Source organism: Cygnus olor, chromosome 22, assembly GCF_009769625.2.
Source record: "Cygnus olor isolate bCygOlo1 chromosome 22, bCygOlo1.pri.v2, whole genome shotgun sequence".
Taxonomy (NCBI): domain Eukaryota; kingdom Metazoa; phylum Chordata; class Aves; order Anseriformes; family Anatidae; genus Cygnus; species Cygnus olor.
The window spans coordinates 3,983,077-3,999,505 of NC_049190.1; the positions used below are offsets into that span (position 1 = coordinate 3,983,077).

At 50.7% G+C, this 16,429-nt stretch overlaps 1 protein-coding gene and 3 non-coding genes across 4 annotated transcripts; all 4 read right to left on the reverse strand.

Annotated features, from left to right (window-relative positions):
• Positions 1–8,612: 8,612 nt before the first annotated feature.
• On the reverse strand, positions 8,613–13,850 carry HSPA8 (heat shock protein family A (Hsp70) member 8). The gene is made up of 9 exons (XM_040534578.1): positions 13,553–13,850; positions 12,609–12,818; positions 11,910–12,115; positions 11,653–11,805; positions 11,005–11,560; positions 10,463–10,665; positions 10,002–10,200; positions 9,456–9,688; positions 8,613–9,074 (listed from the first exon to the last, which is right to left on the reverse strand). The coding sequence occupies exons 2-9, from the start codon at positions 12,811–12,813 to the stop codon at positions 8,889–8,891; spliced, it is 1,941 nt and encodes a 646-aa protein (XP_040390512.1). The 5' UTR covers positions 12,814–12,818; positions 13,553–13,850; the 3' UTR covers positions 8,613–8,888.
• LOC121058735 lies at positions 9,296–9,392 on the reverse strand. Its single transcript, XR_005814328.1, has one exon. It is a non-coding gene; the product is annotated as a small nucleolar RNA SNORD14 (small nucleolar RNA).
• Positions 10,274–10,370, reverse strand: LOC121058734. Its single transcript, XR_005814327.1, has one exon. It is a non-coding gene; the product is annotated as a small nucleolar RNA SNORD14 (small nucleolar RNA).
• Positions 10,736–10,826, reverse strand: LOC121058733. Its single transcript, XR_005814326.1, has one exon. It is a non-coding gene; the product is annotated as a small nucleolar RNA SNORD14 (small nucleolar RNA).
• Positions 13,851–16,429: the final 2,579 nt, after the last annotated feature.

Consider the following 16,429-nt stretch of genomic DNA (forward strand, 5'->3'; position numbering starts at 1 on the left):
CCCCCCCCCCCCCAGGCAACCCCATTCCTGTTAGGAGCCTCCAAGAGAGGCAGAAGGGTGGTAATAGCCTCCAAGGCCACAAGGCTGGGGTCGAGGCCTTCCCAGGGCCGAGCCTCCGCTCGAAGGGAGGCACACGTGGGCATGGGGGCTGTGGGAAGGGACACCGTGACGTATGGGGGCACCTCCTTGGGCTCCTGGTGGCCGCTGCCAGGGCCAAGCCACTGCCTTTCCCCAGGGTAAGGCTCCAGGGGGAGCCCCGAGCCCCCTCCTCCAAGGTGGGCTTCCATTCCCAAGCCCTGTGTCACAACCCTTCTCTTTCTCCCCTCTGCCTCTTGATCTCCCCCCGGGGGTCGCTTCTGGGCCCTTTCTGCCCAAATTTAGGGGGGCTATGGGGACTGGGACCCGTCCCAGGGCATGGGACAACAAAAACCATCCAAGAAAAAAAAGTCGAGACAAATGAGCGGTGTAGTCCTGGTGCCGAACAACACTACCTTCATGGCAATACTCAGAGGAAGGCAAAAAGAAATTTGTTAAATCATGTCTAAATCGTGTTCTGAAATAAAGGGCACCCGGCGCTGCCCACACTTACGAGGCCGTTCAGAGCTGATTTATCGCCTGAGACCACAGAGACAAAATCAAGCCATTACAACCTTTTAAAAGCTTTCTTGCAACAAACTAAAAATATCCATTGCTGACAGATGCAGGCTGTCAATAAGGAATTTAAGAACTCAGTATGAAGAGTGGAAAGAGTGCAAAGTCTTGATAAACATCTCAAATTGGGTCTTACTCAGTGGGAAACAAGTAGTTTATATTGGTAATTGTAAAGGGCATTTTACATTGAGTCAATTAAATGAAAATCTTTTAAACCCTTTTTAAAAAGAGACCTTTTTAAGTTAACAGGTGATTTTAATTGGAACCATGGGACTTGCATCACAGGAGGTGGGTTGGGTCTTTTTGTTGAGAATTTTTTTTGGAAGCATTAAATATAGGGGAAAATCGATACACTTCCATCAGCATCTGAACTCCTAGAGTCTTGCAAGTTGAATAGTGAAACTAAGCAAGAATTACAGTTTGCTCCGGTTTTGCCAGGGGGGTTTCTAGCAATTAAATGCATTTCCATCATGACTCCTTAGTTGTAAAAGATGCAGGAGAATTTCCTAAATCCTAAGAATATCCTAAGGCTGTGTAGCCTTAGGATAATTATTGTTACCCAGAATCTTTGCCATAACCTACTGTAAAATAGGATACATTTTTATAAATGATTTACCTTCAGAGAAGATGTCAAACATCCCAGCTGACACAATCAACAGCAGTGATTGTGTGTGAGCAGTATTTCACATTGCAATTCCTTTTCTTCCTTCTTCACAACCACGAAGCCTGCTCTGCCAAACAGACCAAGAACTTGAGCAAAACCCCTCCAGAGCAAGCACTACCTCCAGCGATCGCCTGCTGAATTCCTGCGGTTCCCATTGCTCTGCACTTCACAAAATCAAGCATTGTGTGTCCTACGAAGCCACCAGGTGTGGTGCAGAGCCACCAGCACCTAACCAGGACCAGGCTAGGCAGCAACACATATTCCCCAGGTGAAGATGTGGAGTTGCCCCTTGACAGAGCCAGGGAGGAACCCCTTAATTGCATCAACCTGTGCCTCCCCGCTCCCTGCAAATTGTCTCAGAGCTGCAGCCTTTGAGTCTCACCCCAAAAAGCCAAAGGGAAATGTGCTGTGTAGCTAATAGGGGCAGGGAACCCTGAGCATGCAGGATGCTCGGGGCAGGTTTGCAGCCCGGCAGGGAAGTGGGGTGGGCAGAAAAAGCAGCAAACGCAGCAAGCAACCTGATGGCAGATTTCTCAAAAATGGTTGTATGGAAACTCGTCTTTTTGACAAAAACAACAAAGACTTTGATGGCGTTCCCTTTTTCTAGCTCTAAACAGCTGCTGCCCGTGAATTTGAACATGTCCATTAAGGAGCTGGTACCGGAGGCTGCCTGGTGGGTGCGTTATGGGGGCAGAAATCTGCTCCTGCAGCTGGGGAAGGGCCTGGTGGAGACCCCCCTGCCCCTCTGCTGGTCCCAAGGCACACATGCTTGCTGCTGGTGTTCGGTGGTAGAAAAATGCCAGAGGAGAATCGAGAAGTTGCCCAGGGGAGCACAGGGAAGGAGGGAGCAGAGGCAGCTCGGGGCATTTTGTTGTGCTCTTCCCAAGAGAAAAGGAGTTCCTGAAAGCAGCCCCGGAGGTGTGCCTGGTGTTACCCCTCACAGCTGAGGTGTGTGTCCCCTAGAAGTATTTGGGCATCCTGTGTGTGGAAAAAGCCTGGAGCAGTGACCTGGCTGAGCGGGAATCACCCTGAACTCCTGCTGTTCCCTCTCCCCCTCCCCAAACCTTAGGATGGAGTCAGGAGGCCGACAAGGCCCAAGAAGTCAGGCATCACCATGAGTTTATGGACTTTTCAGAAGCGGTCAGGTCATGGGAAATGTGAAAGCCCCCCCCCTACAAGTGTCAAAACACCAAATACCTCCTGCCATGGAGCTACAGCCTCTTGCAAACAGCCAAGAGCTGGAAGTCAGAGAGATTTAGCGGGAACTAAAAACCTCCAAGTGACCGCCAGGGGTGGCTTCGTAGCCCCCTGTCCTTCTGCAGCCTTGCAGTGACTCGCACACACGGCGTTCCCAAAAAAGCCAGCGGGTGCCTTCCACGTCCCGCCAGGGCAGGTGGGGAAACTGAGGCACGGCTGCACGGCAGGGAGAGGGCAGGCAGCGGCCTCCCTCAGCACCTCCCTCCGTGGAATTGGTGTGCTTCTGCCCGGCGCCGAGCGATCGGTCTGCGGGTGTAAAGTTATGGAGCGGGAGATCCAATCACCAGCACGCCTCCAGCCCTGCTCCAGTCCTATCTGAAAGGGTAAGTGTTCTGCATCTTCTTCTGTGCCTGCAACAATCTAGACAAATAGGCTTTTAAATTAAGCAGTGATTTGGAATATAAGTGAGTGCATTTAAGCTGCTAAGAGATGGAAAGATCCTAATGGCTGAAATATTTGTCATATCACAAATAAACTGGCTGTATCGGGAGCTACTAATATAACTAATTTTTACCAAATCCTTCACTGCTCTGTGATAGAAAATGAGGTCAGCACAGGTTGAGGCAACATAAAATGAGCAGCTGCTGGAAGGCAGCACAGAATACTGATAAAGGACTCTGCACAAACTGTATCGCCTGCCCGCAGAAAAAAGGAATCAGTTTGTTCAAATTAAGATATAGCTTTTCCAGAGCATCCAGGGTTTTAATGAAAAGGTGCCAACGAACACAGGCTCTCAATGGTCCCTGAATACAAATGCATGCCGAGGTGCTGCCTCAGAGCCCCCCTATCCCCCTAGACCCCATTTCCCCCAGTTTTTCCACATTTTAACGGTGAGGGCTGCGTGACTTTGAAGGCACTTGGGCATGAGAGAGGGCAGAAGCAGTGATGGGAATCCCTGGGACGTTTACAGCTCCTTGGATTCCTGCAGAGCTTTCCAGCTATGGGATTCAAACCCTCCCCAGAACCGCCGGGTCCCTTGGGTGCCCGCAGAGGGACACAAGGTGTCCCCGGCTGCCGCTGGCCTCCTCTGCTAGCGGCCTCCTTGCTGCCAGCCTGAGGATAACGTGCCCAGGAAGGGAGGCTGATGCTCAGCACCAGGGATTCAGCACCAGGTGGCGATTTGCCCACTGTGCTCTGAAGGCTGCCTCGAGCACTTGGGGCCAAGTGGAGCACAGCCGTACTGCAGTTACACAAGAAAAACAGCATAATTGTTCTCATTGTCATAAAAAAAATCAGGAATTATTTGCAAGGGGAATGTCCTCCCTCTGTTCCAAGCAGGAGCTTTGAAGGAGGATTTGGGTCTTAAGAATTGGCCCTTTTCCCCCCTAAACCTCACATGAAAAGCATGTAGGTCCGTTTTAGCAATGGGGACACCGAGGCATGGGGACACCAAGGCACGAAACGCCCCCCCAGAAGGGCGGAGACCGAGGCCGATCACGCTCCTTCCTTCCCCATCAGCAAATTGTGTGACTCCGCCATCGCACCAGCAGCTCAGGAAGGGACCGGGCTGTCCGTGCTGGCACAGGGTCTCTCACTGCGCTGCGATCCCACCCACCCATAGTCCCCCTCCTGGGGCTCCCAGTCCGGTGTCGGGAGAGCGGCTCCGCCAGGATCGATGCACAGAGAGCCGCAGCGGGGGAACGGGGGCCACTTGGGAGCCTCAGACAATTTAAGAAAAATGAGATCAACATGGATTAACAATAAAACTTAGAGCGCGCTGCAGTTCCTAAATGGAGCCGGAGAAGGGTTCATATTTGATAACCATTAAATGGTTTAATGAAATAATTATAACTCAGACTCCTGAGCCCAGCCACAATCAATACCTATGAGCTCTAAGCAACAGCATGAGCCAAGTTCTGCCATTTTCACAGTGCTCCCCAGCAGGCGGAGTGTGTGACTATAAATGCGATTGACAGTAAAGTTGCATTAAAACATCCCCATCAAGGGCAATAATAGATTAAAGGCTACTGAGGCGCTGCAGTTGGCTGGTCAATATGCTTTATTTTCTGCATCACCCCCAATTTTGCCACCCTCCCGCATACTATTAGTGTGAGTCGATTTGCTGTCAATGACCAGCCCTGGCAAAAGATGCATTAATGCACGCTCACAAAAGAAGTGCGCATGGCATTATCACTTCACTCGCTTTCAAATTACAGCCTAATGCTGTCTCCAGGCAGCTTGTGACACGTTAACACTATGTGCGATTTGTTGGGATCGGGCTAAATATTTCATGTCTAAAGATTTCATCAGAGATTTGATGACAGAAATAAACTACCGCCCGGTGGGAAATCATTCCGAATAATAGAATTAGGCATTGCTGGAAAATCAACAGGAAAGGAACGATGATGATATGGGGTAGTGGAAGAAGAGCTTGAGGGGAGAAGGAGAGCTGCAGGGAGGGCAGCTAATTAAAGGCAGTGTTATTAATAAATCCAGTGAAGGGGCAGAGATTCCCAACCAGGTGTGTCTGTACCTTGCTCCAGACACCAGGTTTGGCTGCTCCTTTGTCGCTTTGGTGTGCCAAGGGACCTGACACGTTACATGAGACTCATGAGGACATGCCCAGAGCTCTGCTTTATTTCCTGCTGGGTCTGGTAAAAGAGCGCCGGGTGTTCCCACCCCTCGAGCCCAGGCAAATGCTGGCCTAAGGTGGCCGCCGCAAGAGCCCGCATTCGGCGCTGACTTGGGCGCGCAGCTCGAAGGCAGCAAACCCATTAATCCTCGCTTGCTCGAGGCCCCAGGACCTCTGCATTGACTACCTCCTCCAGCAAGCGCTCCTGCCTTTCAGCCTGAACAAAACAGCCACGGAGTCAATCGTGCGATGAACAAACAGGCACTTGACCAAGGAGAGGAGACAAGTACTGAGGCTCGGCGCTGAGCTGCTGCTTGGTCTCCTGGTGTAGCCGCAGTTTGCCTTTGCAGCAGACCCAGCTACAGCGGCAGTCTCAAGTCAGAGCTCTTTTTTGTGCCCCCTCCTTACACCCAGCGTGGCCAGCACCAAACACTCAGCTCTTCCTTTTCTTCAGGTGCTTTTTTTTGTGTGTGTGTTCCTAAGGATTATCTCAAAGAGCTAACAACACCCCTGCAATTGCTGGGGGTAAGGGAGTTCCCTCTTCCCCAAGGCAAGAAATTTTAGCACAGCTTGGTTAATTATCCTTAAGGCTATTGCAGCTTAGAAACCTAGGTTTAATTGCAAAACCTGTGAGTGGTTAACCCCAATAAAACTGTCTTTCGATAGTGCTTTCTCCTTCAAGAAACTTGAAGAAATTCTTCAGGTCTCCCTTTCTTTGCATTTTGCAGTGTGTGTAGGAAATAAACTGAGCCTGGCTCCCATAGCATGAGACACTTGGAAAAGGAGAGGAGATTTCATTTACCCTGCTGAGTGCGCCCAGAAGGCAGCCTGCAGCGCCCAAGCAGACCTCAGAGCCTGTAAAACCAAAACACTGGTGCTAATTCCTGTCTCATGAACTGGCTGTGCAGCGTGCTTGTGTTACCTGCAAGGGAACTGAAGATTCCTCCTCCTCAGCAGAGCCAATTCAGCCTCTACTGTTGAAGTACCAATTAAAAATTTTCCCTTATGCCTGTTTACCAGGAGATTTGATTTGCCTTCTAAGACAGACAACACTGGTCAGTGCAAGGCAGTTTAGCTGGACTTCATTGGCAGCTCTTAAGCCACAGTGCTCAGAGCACAACGGGTGGTAAAGGCATCACAATGGCAGCTCTGCTGTAAAACTTGTTATTTAGGGAAGGTGGGGACCTGAACGTGGGGTTTGCTTCTGCAGAGCTCCGCTACCGCCATCAGACACAGTGCGGCTGCCTCTTTGCACCTGCAGAGACAGACCTCGCTCACTGGGGCAGAAAGTGAAGCCGGATACCTGGCACTCGTGGAGCTGCACAAATTAAAGCCGTGTAGGTGCTCGCTGCGTTTGCAGCACCCCATTACCCCATCATCACCTAACCGAGGAACGCTTGCAGCAGGCAGAAAGGGAAAAGACTTCTTTCATCACCCCGACTCTGCTCTGTTCTTCAGTTACCCACCCATTAACCTAAAAACCTTTCCCCTGTTTTGCACACACAAACCTTCAGGCTTTGTTGTCAAGCCCTTTTTATGAATACAAAAATCTCACCAGTTTGACTCTGTATTAATTCAATCCACTAAACCTGCCTGTACCCTGCTCCACGTGCTGGTGTGACTGCAAACTTCATCTGTAGCCCTTACTCTCGCATGTCCCCCCGTCCTAACTCCCTGGTGAAGTCGACGTTTCCTCTTGAATAAAAGCATTTTGTGAGATTTCATTTAATCCCCCTGGAAAACTGGTGATTTTTTGAGATTTTGCAGGCATCTACTGACATCTGGTGGCTGAAACCCAGCAAGGCACCCTGTGTAACCAGGCTCACTGGCCCCCCCCCTCGGCACCTGTTCTTAAAGCAAACCCTCATCCCAGTCAAAAGTGTGTCCAGGTGATGGAGTTTCATACTAATCAGAGAGCTCGGTGCTTTTCCCCCCTATTTTGTGGGCGAGGTTAATTAGTACATCAATTACTCCTCAATTACTATTAGGAGATTTTAATTGCCTACTGATGATTTTTAAGGACTGCAGGCGTGCCCCAATGAAAATTACCACTCCTCAGAGCAAACTCCACCTGGAGCAGCGCCGCTGGCACTGCGAGCAGGAAAGTAAGCGGTGACCGTGAGGTGTGGCACCAGAGCTAAGCCACCACTCAGAGGTGACAGGGACATCAGGGCCAACACCCAGATCCCACAGCTCCTTCCTTGTGTATTATCAACATCAGCCTCCCTTTTGCAAGCCTGCCAATCCCAAAAGGGGTCTGAAATACCCTTATGTGAACAGGAAGATGCCTGCTACGACCACACATGGAGCCTCACGCCTGTTAGAAGTGCCCTTGCTGCTCCTCCGCTGGCAGCCGAGCACGAACCCACCGGCCAGGCAGCAGCACTCCACCGGCAGCAATAGGAATACGAGGCTATCGGCCCCTCCTTCTTCCCCTTTGGGTAAGCACTGCTGAAAAATAAACCAAATTCTTCCCCGACGTTGAGAAAGGGGTTGATCAGGGAGAGAAGCGTTGTCACTCCTTAAGAACCTAGTTAAAAAATCGGTACTAAAGGGTACAGCCCTGAACCCCGCAGCGCTGTTATACAAGGCTGCACAATAAAACTGCAGTCCAAAACTGAATAACTGACTTGGGCTTTTCTTATCCCACTGTTTTGTTTGAGTCACCCCCAGCCCTGATCTGACTCATGGAGACAACACAAAGCCACCTCCCCAGCACAGCCACCACTTCTCTAAATGATAAGCAATCCCACGACTTCCCCCTAGGAGTGGGGGTTGGGGATCTCTGAGCTGAGAAACACTGCAAGAATCAAAGACTTTTTTGTATCTATAAAGGAAAAAAAGATTTTTGCTGCTGTGGGTTAGGTATAAGCAGGCTCTAAAACCAATTCTCTTAAAACGCTGCCAGACTTCCTGCAAGCTCATCCAGGTTGTGAACCCTTCCTTACTAAAGGCTTATCTTTGTCATGCAGCCATTATGCAAATCCACACACGTTAACAGCCTCTCTCCTTGGGTGGTGCAGTGCTGCACAACCCCCCCTTCTACACCAACCTCTTTAAACCCCTACCCCATCTAGCTCCAGCCCACCTACGGCGGTCTACCACCCTCCACTTCAGGCTGGCCACTGCTTTTTCAGCTGGGAGATGAGAAACTGGGTGAGAAAGTGATCCATGTAATTATTTCACCGAGGTTTTTAGGATGGTGCAGCTCTATAGCCTTTGAACACAAAAAACTTTGCTTTTCCATAGCTCTTGGGGTTTGATACCAGCCTTGAACTTGGAAAAAAAATTACTGCCACCAACCATGTAACTCACTCCAGTCTTTAAGTCTCTGAAACTGTTTTTTAACCCTTGTGACTCAAGCTAGAAGCAAACTCTTACTAGCCCAATGTATGAAAACAATCAGTTTTCTCTCCCAACTCTTTTGACACCCACATCAACATAGAAGAACTCAGAGAAGCCTTGTGATGCCCATTAAATAGTTTTTATTCCTTAGGACATGAATTGCATTTCCACTTGTTTACAGTACTGTAAAGTGCAATGGTATTAATCTCCGCTCCTGTGCACATGTTCAAGTATTTAAAATGCCCAGAAAATTTCTTTATTTATTTTTACAGCAGCTCAGTTATGGAGTTGTAATCTGGCAATACACCCAGATGTGCCTACAGGTTTGGGTCCTTCACTCTGACCCCCAGCAGGGGTTCTCCAACACTAACTGCTAGTGGAATGCACTTCCCAGCATCTTTAATCCACCTCCTCGATGGTTGGTCCAGAAGAAGCCCCACCAGATGGAGGAGCTCCACCACCAGGGAAGCCCCCAGGCATTCCTCCAGGCATCCCTCCTGCGCTCTGGTACAGCTTGGTGATGATGGGGTTGCACACCTTCTCCAGCTCCTTCTGCTGGTGCTCGAACTCCTCCTTCTCAGCCGTCTGAAAGAGAGAGAGAGCTCAGCACCCACTGCTCTCACCATACCCACCCAGGCATCTTGTGCCAGCTTAACAGCCCCATCTGAAAAACAAGCTCACCCTTCACACCTCCACCAGCACTGGAGTAGGTGTCAGTATGTCTGCTTTAACTACAAAAGGTCATTATTTGTCAACTAACTAGCCTCAATGAGGAGGAAGAGAAAGCTGATTCTCACTAGCTGTGGTCGCTCAGACATCCAAGGAAGGTACTTGGACTAACATGAGTCTTTCGACTTCTAGTGGAAACTACGAATGGCTTTGGAGTCACTTTCATCACTGCAACCAGTAGTTCTCTTCCACCTGAGCTGTCTTTGTAGCTAGCACTGACCAAGCAGTACAACATACCTGGTTCTTGTCCAGCCAGTTGATGATTTCATTGCATTTGTCCAGGATTTTCTGTTTGTCCTCATCAGAGATCTTGCCCTGGAGCTTCTCATCTTCAACAGTAGCTTTCATGTTGAATGCATAGGACTCCAGGGAGTTCTTAGAAGACACTTTGTCACGCTGCTTCTCATCTTCCGCTTTGTATTTCTCTGCTTCCTGAACCATCCTCTCAATGTCTTCCTTGCTCAGCCGGCCTGCAGAACACAGCACGCATTTCACATTACTTCTGGTGGAGAATTACCAACCCCCTGCATCTTTATGTTACAACTTCTACAGTTACCCAAGTTAACTTGGGTCACATAGGCAGTGTAAGACCACCCATGGATTCATGGGCTTCAAAATTTACAGATTACTGCACTAAACATCCAGGGCTGTGCACATTTATATCCAACTTTCGATAAAGCTGGCATGTGCATTAATAGCCAAGATTTAGTAAATCTCTAAGAGCTTTGACATCACTGCAGTCAGCTTGCCAGTCTCCTACCCTCAGAAACATGCAGTGTTTACCTTTGTCATTTGTTATCGTGATCTTGTTCTCCTTGCCAGTGCTCTTATCCACAGCAGACACGTTCAGGATGCCATTGGCATCAATATCAAAGGTTACTTCAATCTGAGGTACACCTCTGGGAGCAGGGGGAATACCGGTCAGCTCAAACTTGCCCAGCAAGTTGTTGTCCTTGGTCATCGCACGTTCCCCTTCATACACCTAGTGGAAGAACCAACAGATACATCAGATTTGTCCACATCAAGTTTCAACAGGAGCTTAGCCTGTGACTCGGTCGCTCAGACATCCAAGGAAGGTGCTTGGACCAACATCAGTCTTTCGACTTCTGGTGGAAACTACGAATGGCTTTGGAGTCACTTTCATCATTGCAACCAGGTTAAGTTGTTAGCTCCCGTAACAAGTTAGCTACTCAGAATTTTGACAGGGTCTTAGGACCAAGTGCACCTCAGTGTTGCTCGCCTACCTGGATCAGCACACCAGGCTGGTTGTCGGAGTACGTAGTGAATGTCTGTGTCTGCTTGGTGGGGATGGTGGTGTTCCGCTTGATCAGGACCGTCATGACACCTCCAGCAGTCTCAATACCAAGAGACAGGGGAGTCACATCCAGCAGGAGCAGATCCTGGACGTTCTCAGACTTGTCTCCAGACAGAATAGCAGCTTGAACAGCTAGGCAAAGAAAGCAAGACATTAAGAGCCTTGGAACAGATGAACCACATGCTGTAGTTAACCCCATTGCTCGCTCAGACATCCAAGGAAGGTTTTGGCCATCATTAGTAGACTTCTGGTGGAAACTACGAATGGCTTTGGAACCGGATTCATCATTGCAAGTCTAAGTAACTTCTTACTGCTCTGAGAAGCAGTACCAACTCCAGCACATCTAGCACCCACACCAGTACTGCTCTGAGACATTAGCTCACGCAGGGCCCAGTTTACTAAGAAACCCACCCCACTTTTTGGCATGGAGAACAGAAGTTAAGACATTTAAATTGTGGCAGCTAAGATTACCTGCACCATAAGCTACAGCTTCATCGGGATTGATGCTCTTGTTCAGCTCTTTGCCATTGAAGAAATCCTGCAGGAGTTTCTGAATCTTTGGGATACGAGTAGAGCCACCAACCAGCACGATGTCGTGGATCTGCGATTTGTCTAGTTTGGCATCCCGCAGAGCCTTCTCCACAGGATCCAGGGTGCCGCGGAACAGGTCGGCATTCAGCTCTTCAAAGCGAGCTCTGGTGATGGATGTGTAGAAGTCAATGCCCTCATAGAGAGAATCGATTTCAATACTGGCCTGCGTGCTGGACGACAGGGTACGCTTTGCACGTTCGCATGCGGTGCGAAGGCGACGAACTGCTCTCTTGTTCTCACTGATGTCTTTCTTGTGCTTGCGCTTGAACTCTGCGATGAAGTGGTTGACCATGCGGTTGTCAAAGTCTTCTCCACCCAGGTGAGTGTCACCTGCAGTGGATTTCACCTCAAAGATGCCATCTTCAATAGTCAGAATGGACACATCAAAGGTGCCACCTCCAAGGTCAAAGATAAGAACATTCCTTTCAGCACCAACCTGAAAGAGAAAATTGATTTTTCACAATTTGTTTCCTACCACTAGGGTTAGCAGTTTTAGTGGTTCAAGAGACTTGTCGCACCACAGCATACCTTCTTGTCCAGACCATAGGCTATAGCAGCAGCTGTCGGCTCATTGATAATTCGCAACACATTGAGCCCTGCAATGGTTCCAGCATCTTTTGTGGCCTGGCGCTGGGAGTCATTGAAATAGGCTGGTACAGTGACTACAGCATTAGTAACAGTCTGCAGAAAAAAAGCAAGCAAAAAAATTGTGTTTTAGGTGTTGATGACCTCACACCTGCAGAACAATTTGTTAGATTTGGCTCAAGTCATATGCCTTGCCTTACCTTCCCAAGGTATGCTTCTGCAATTTCCTTCATTTTGGTTAAAACCATGGAAGAAATTTCTTCTGGATAGAAGCTCTTTGTCTCTCCTTTGTACTCCACCTGGACTTTTGGTCTGCCAGCATCATTCACCACAGTGAAAGGCCAGTGCTTCATATCAGACTGGACAACAGAATCATCAAATCTACGCCCAATCAACCGTTTTGCATCTGGAAAAGTCAGTTGACCAGATTAAAACATTTCATTCCCAGCACAGAAACATCAACTTCATCCTAGGAAGACTGTACAAAAGCCTCTAAAGCTGTACTTTATCTGGAATTACTGCCTTGCCAAAACCTCCAAGAGGTAAGAACTCAAAATGCTTGCTGTGAGATGCACAGACTTGTGTCAGCCAATGCAGCAATGCTAGAGGTGCTGCACAGTAAGCCAAAGTAGAAGCTATGAACCACTTGGTAACTCAGTCAAGGCCACTTAACACTTGCCACCAAAAAACGGTCTGCAGAAAGACAAGTTTGACTTCAGAGCATGGAGTTCCCTAATACCTGGTATCAACTTGATCATTCTTAACTCTATTTTCTTCTTTTGACTAAAACACTACGTTTTTAAGTTTAAGAGAAATCACCACCTCTGCTACATACCAGCAGCTCACATTAACTATCGCAGTGGTAAGGTCTCTACACACATATCTTGTAGCCTTCTTACCAAAGACTGTGTTGGTGGGATTCATTGCAACTTGATTCTTCGCAGCATCGCCAATCAACCTCTCTGTGTCTGTGAAGGCGACGTAGCTTGGCGTGGTCCGGTTCCCCTGGTCATTGGCAATGATCTCCACCTTCCCATGTTGGAACACACCAACACAGGAGTAGGTGGTGCCAAGATCGATTCCAACAGCTGGTCCCTTCGACATCTTGTCTGAAAAGATAGAAGAAATCAGAAGGTATGGTTAGTGGCTTGTAGTTCTTATCTACACATTCCATTACCAATTCAAATCTTACTAAAAATCCATTGAAAAATTTTTATTTAAAGGCAATAGTTTTTCCGGTATTTCCTGTTTTAATAGCGTCTACTGTTCAGCGAACCTAGACAAGTTATTTAAAACGCCCGGGTGCCGGCGCCCAGCCACGCGGTGCGGCCACATGGCCGCGGACTCCATTTCCCATCATGCCCCGCCCCGCGAGGATCACGTGGCGCCGACCGCCATTTTGGGTGCGGGGAAGCGGCCCCTCCGCCGCGCGTGGGCCGAGCTTGGCAGCCCGCGGGGCCTGGCGCGGCCCCAGACTCGCTGCGACGGGAACGCGACTGGGGGGGGGGGCGGCCGAAAGCCCTCGGGGGCCGAGCGGCAAGGCCGGCTTCCTCACTCCCCATGGGACCGCGGAGATTACACCAGGAACCCGCACCCCCCTTTCAAGAGAACCGATACGGAGCCGCCGTTAGGTGCGGGCGAAGAAAACGGAGCCCAATGAACACCATTCTGCGGAGCCCCCTCGCCCCCGAAGCGGATTCAGACCGCAGTGGCCAGGCCCTGCTCCCCCGCGCCCCGCTCCTCAGCCACCCCGCCGCCCCGCCTCGCTCCCCACAAACCACTGCTCCCCCCCGGGGCACCCCCAAGCCCCTCAAACCCCCCTCAAGCCCCCCAGCCCCGTTACCTGAGCGGCGCGGGCGGCGGCTGGCGCGCACGGGAGTTGCGCTGCTAACGAGCTGCTGCTGAATGAGAGCGGTCGGCGCCCGCCCGGCCGCCTTTATATACCCCCGCAGAACCTTCCAGAAGGGCCCGCCCCTTTTCTCGGCCCCGGCCAATCCGCTCGCGCAGCCCGCGGACCTTTCCGCCAATGGAAGCCAGCCGGAACCCACACCCTCTGTGACGCAAGCAGGAAGGGGGCGTGGCCTCCGGCCGGCCGGTATTCTCGAACCTTCATGCGCTTTCCCCCCGCCGCCCACCGCCCCGCTCCGCTCGTCCCCCGCCCGCTACGGAAGGGGGCGGGGCTTCCCGCGCGCGGGAGCCAATCAGAGCCCTGCAGCGGCCGCGCGCGGGTGGTGGCACCGGCTGGAGGGGCGCGCGAGGGCGCGAACGGCAGCCAATGGCAGCGCGGCGCCGCAGGCTCGTTTGCATTTTTCCCGCGCCCCGGGCTGGGAGCGACCAATGGGGCGGCGGTGCCGGGGGGCTCATTTGCATAGCGCCGGGCCGGGGGTGACAACATGGCGGCGCCCCGCGGCCCCCGCCTTAGCCCCCGCGTCCCCGGCCGGCCGGGTTAAAGGCAATTAACGGCACGGCCCCGGCTTAATTGGGGCACGGCCCCGCGGGGCGAGACCCGGCCTTACTCCAGGCCCAGTCTCTTACTCCAGCCCCAGCCTCTCGCTCTGTCCCTTCCCGCAGCAGCTGCTCCTGCCGGCCCCGCTGCCCTCTCCCAGCCCCGTGTCCGTGCCAGCCCTCCCTGGCCTCTGTGAGGAGGTGAAGCCAGCGGTGTCCGATCCCTTCCGCACCCTGCTTCTTGCTCAGGCAGAGGAGCCCAGGCTGTTGTCCACCATGGCGTAGGGCGAAGCTGTTTTCTCCATAGAGCACAGTGCGGCCTCAGCATCTCTAGTCTTAGTTTCTCCTGCCCGTAAGCACCTCTTAACGCAGCGAACCAAGCGAGGAGCTCGCGTGGCACCTCTTTGTACATCAGTGCTACCCACAGTGCATGCTCTTGGTATTTCCAGCAGGAAAGAACCAGAGGCTCAGGACAGGGGAACCTGAACAGCCAGTTTTCCCCTCCAGCAAGTTTTGGGATAAAGCAAGCAGAGGGAGGACTGCAAACCTTCACCTGGTCGTGGTGCCAGAGGCTGACAGCTGGTCAGGGGTCATAATCCAGCCCCGGCCCCATCAGCACTGCTGTGAATTGCATCCCATGTTCACATGGCATAAAATGCCCAGTGAAAAAAGTGAATCCAAACCGCATGTTTGTACGCTTAGGCAGTAGGAAAAGGTGCAAGGGAGGAAAATAAATAAATAAATAAATAGAATTCCACATTATTGTTAACTGCTTAAAGTCCAGTTCTTGGGGAGGGGGAGGGGAGTAACAAATCTCTTCCTTCAGCCTTATTCCAGTCAAATGACTGCGTGTCCTCTGTGGTACCTTGGTGCCTGCACCCCAAGCCAGAAAGCTGTGAGCTTATCTTCCTTCTGCAGCGAGCTTGGGTTATGTCTACTGGAGAACATGATGCAGTCACCCTGAATCAGCTGCTGCTTGTAGCTCGTTATCGGACCACTAATGGGCAGGTTCCTACTGCTGCCTACCACCGGCTAGGAGCTGGCATGTGGCAAGTGCTGACCCACAGCCCTCAGTAGTTTGTGGCTGTGATTTGTGCTCTGCCATGCACTGGAACCTGTTTTGGGACCTTTGGGTGAGCACAGAAGGCAGCACCACGGGTTGGAATTTGGGTGCACATGGTCAGAGAGACGGGAGGTGCAGCACATAAAGGGGTGGGGTTGAGGCACTGACCTGGGAATAAGGGAACTCTGCTGTGCCTTTAAAGATAAAGGGCAATATGAGCCACCAATAAGGGGCAATATGAATCCCATATGCTGACCAGGGATGGCATGCAAAGCTACTCCACCCTGAGCAGAGTACAGGCTGCTGAGCTCTCTGCTCCTGGGCTGCCCTCGAGAGCCCCCCAGTTTGCACCAGTGCATTGCACACCAGGTCTCAGGTGAGCTGTGCTGCCAGCAAGGCATTGCCTGCGCTGTTTTTGTGTTTTGTTTTTTTTTTTTAAATCACGAGCAAGATTTCAGTAGGACCTAAGAATAGTACTACCAGCACTTTGAAATAAAGCAATGACACTCAGATGCGCAACTGTACTTTGCACAACGGACTGATGGCAAGGGAAGGCAGCCTAAGGAACCAGTGAGTCAGTGCAGGGAGGAGAGCAGTCTAGCAAATGACTCATTACATTAGAAATTAAAGGCTCTTTAACATACTTGACTAAAGTAGCCCGCTTACCGCGAATCAGAAAAATTAAGGCCCAGCAGGCTGGACACTGCCAAGTGTTTTGTAGTGTGGGTTTTTGTTTTGTTTTCTCAAACGATGAATGCCAACATATTTTTTTTAAGCCAGTTTCATACATTGCAGATCAAGCACGTTTAAAACAGAGGTAGGTAGAGAAGGGAGATTGTGAAAGGCATGCTTCCTATTCACAGTAACGGCATTTGTTACTTACACACCTCTGGCAACCGCATGCCCCAGCTCAAGTTTGAAAATGATGCAGTTCTAATGCAGCCCTTCCCCTTCCCCCCATGTTCTTCCCCTTCAGCACGGCGGTACAAACTGAGCCAGGGTAAAAATAACCCAAGATTCCTGATACTGTAGAAAAGCATGCAATTGCACAACTCCTCTTGAAATGCATATCGCCTAATCAGGATTTTGGATGTCATCAATTCAGGAGTGAGCCAGTAACAGCCTTTCCCCATGAATCAGGGATAGACAGAAGGGCACACCTATGAGACCACTGTTGTCACTGTTTTAAATGCTGTGTAACGTAATTATGTT

Bases quoted from the DNA above. Each gene is read 5' to 3' on its own strand.
- HSPA8 (XM_040534578.1), bottom strand. From the start codon at position 12,813: ATGTCGAAGGGACCAGCTGTTGGAATCGATCTTGGCACCACCTACTCC. The intron at 11,806-11,909 runs GTAAGGCAAGGC...TTTTTTCTGCAG, and splicing joins CAGAAGCATACCTTGGGAAG to ACTGTTACTAATGCTGTAGT. The intron at 9,075-9,455 runs GTATGTTGTACT...TCTCTCTTTCAG, and splicing joins ACTGGCTGGACAAGAACCAG to ACGGCTGAGAAGGAGGAGTT.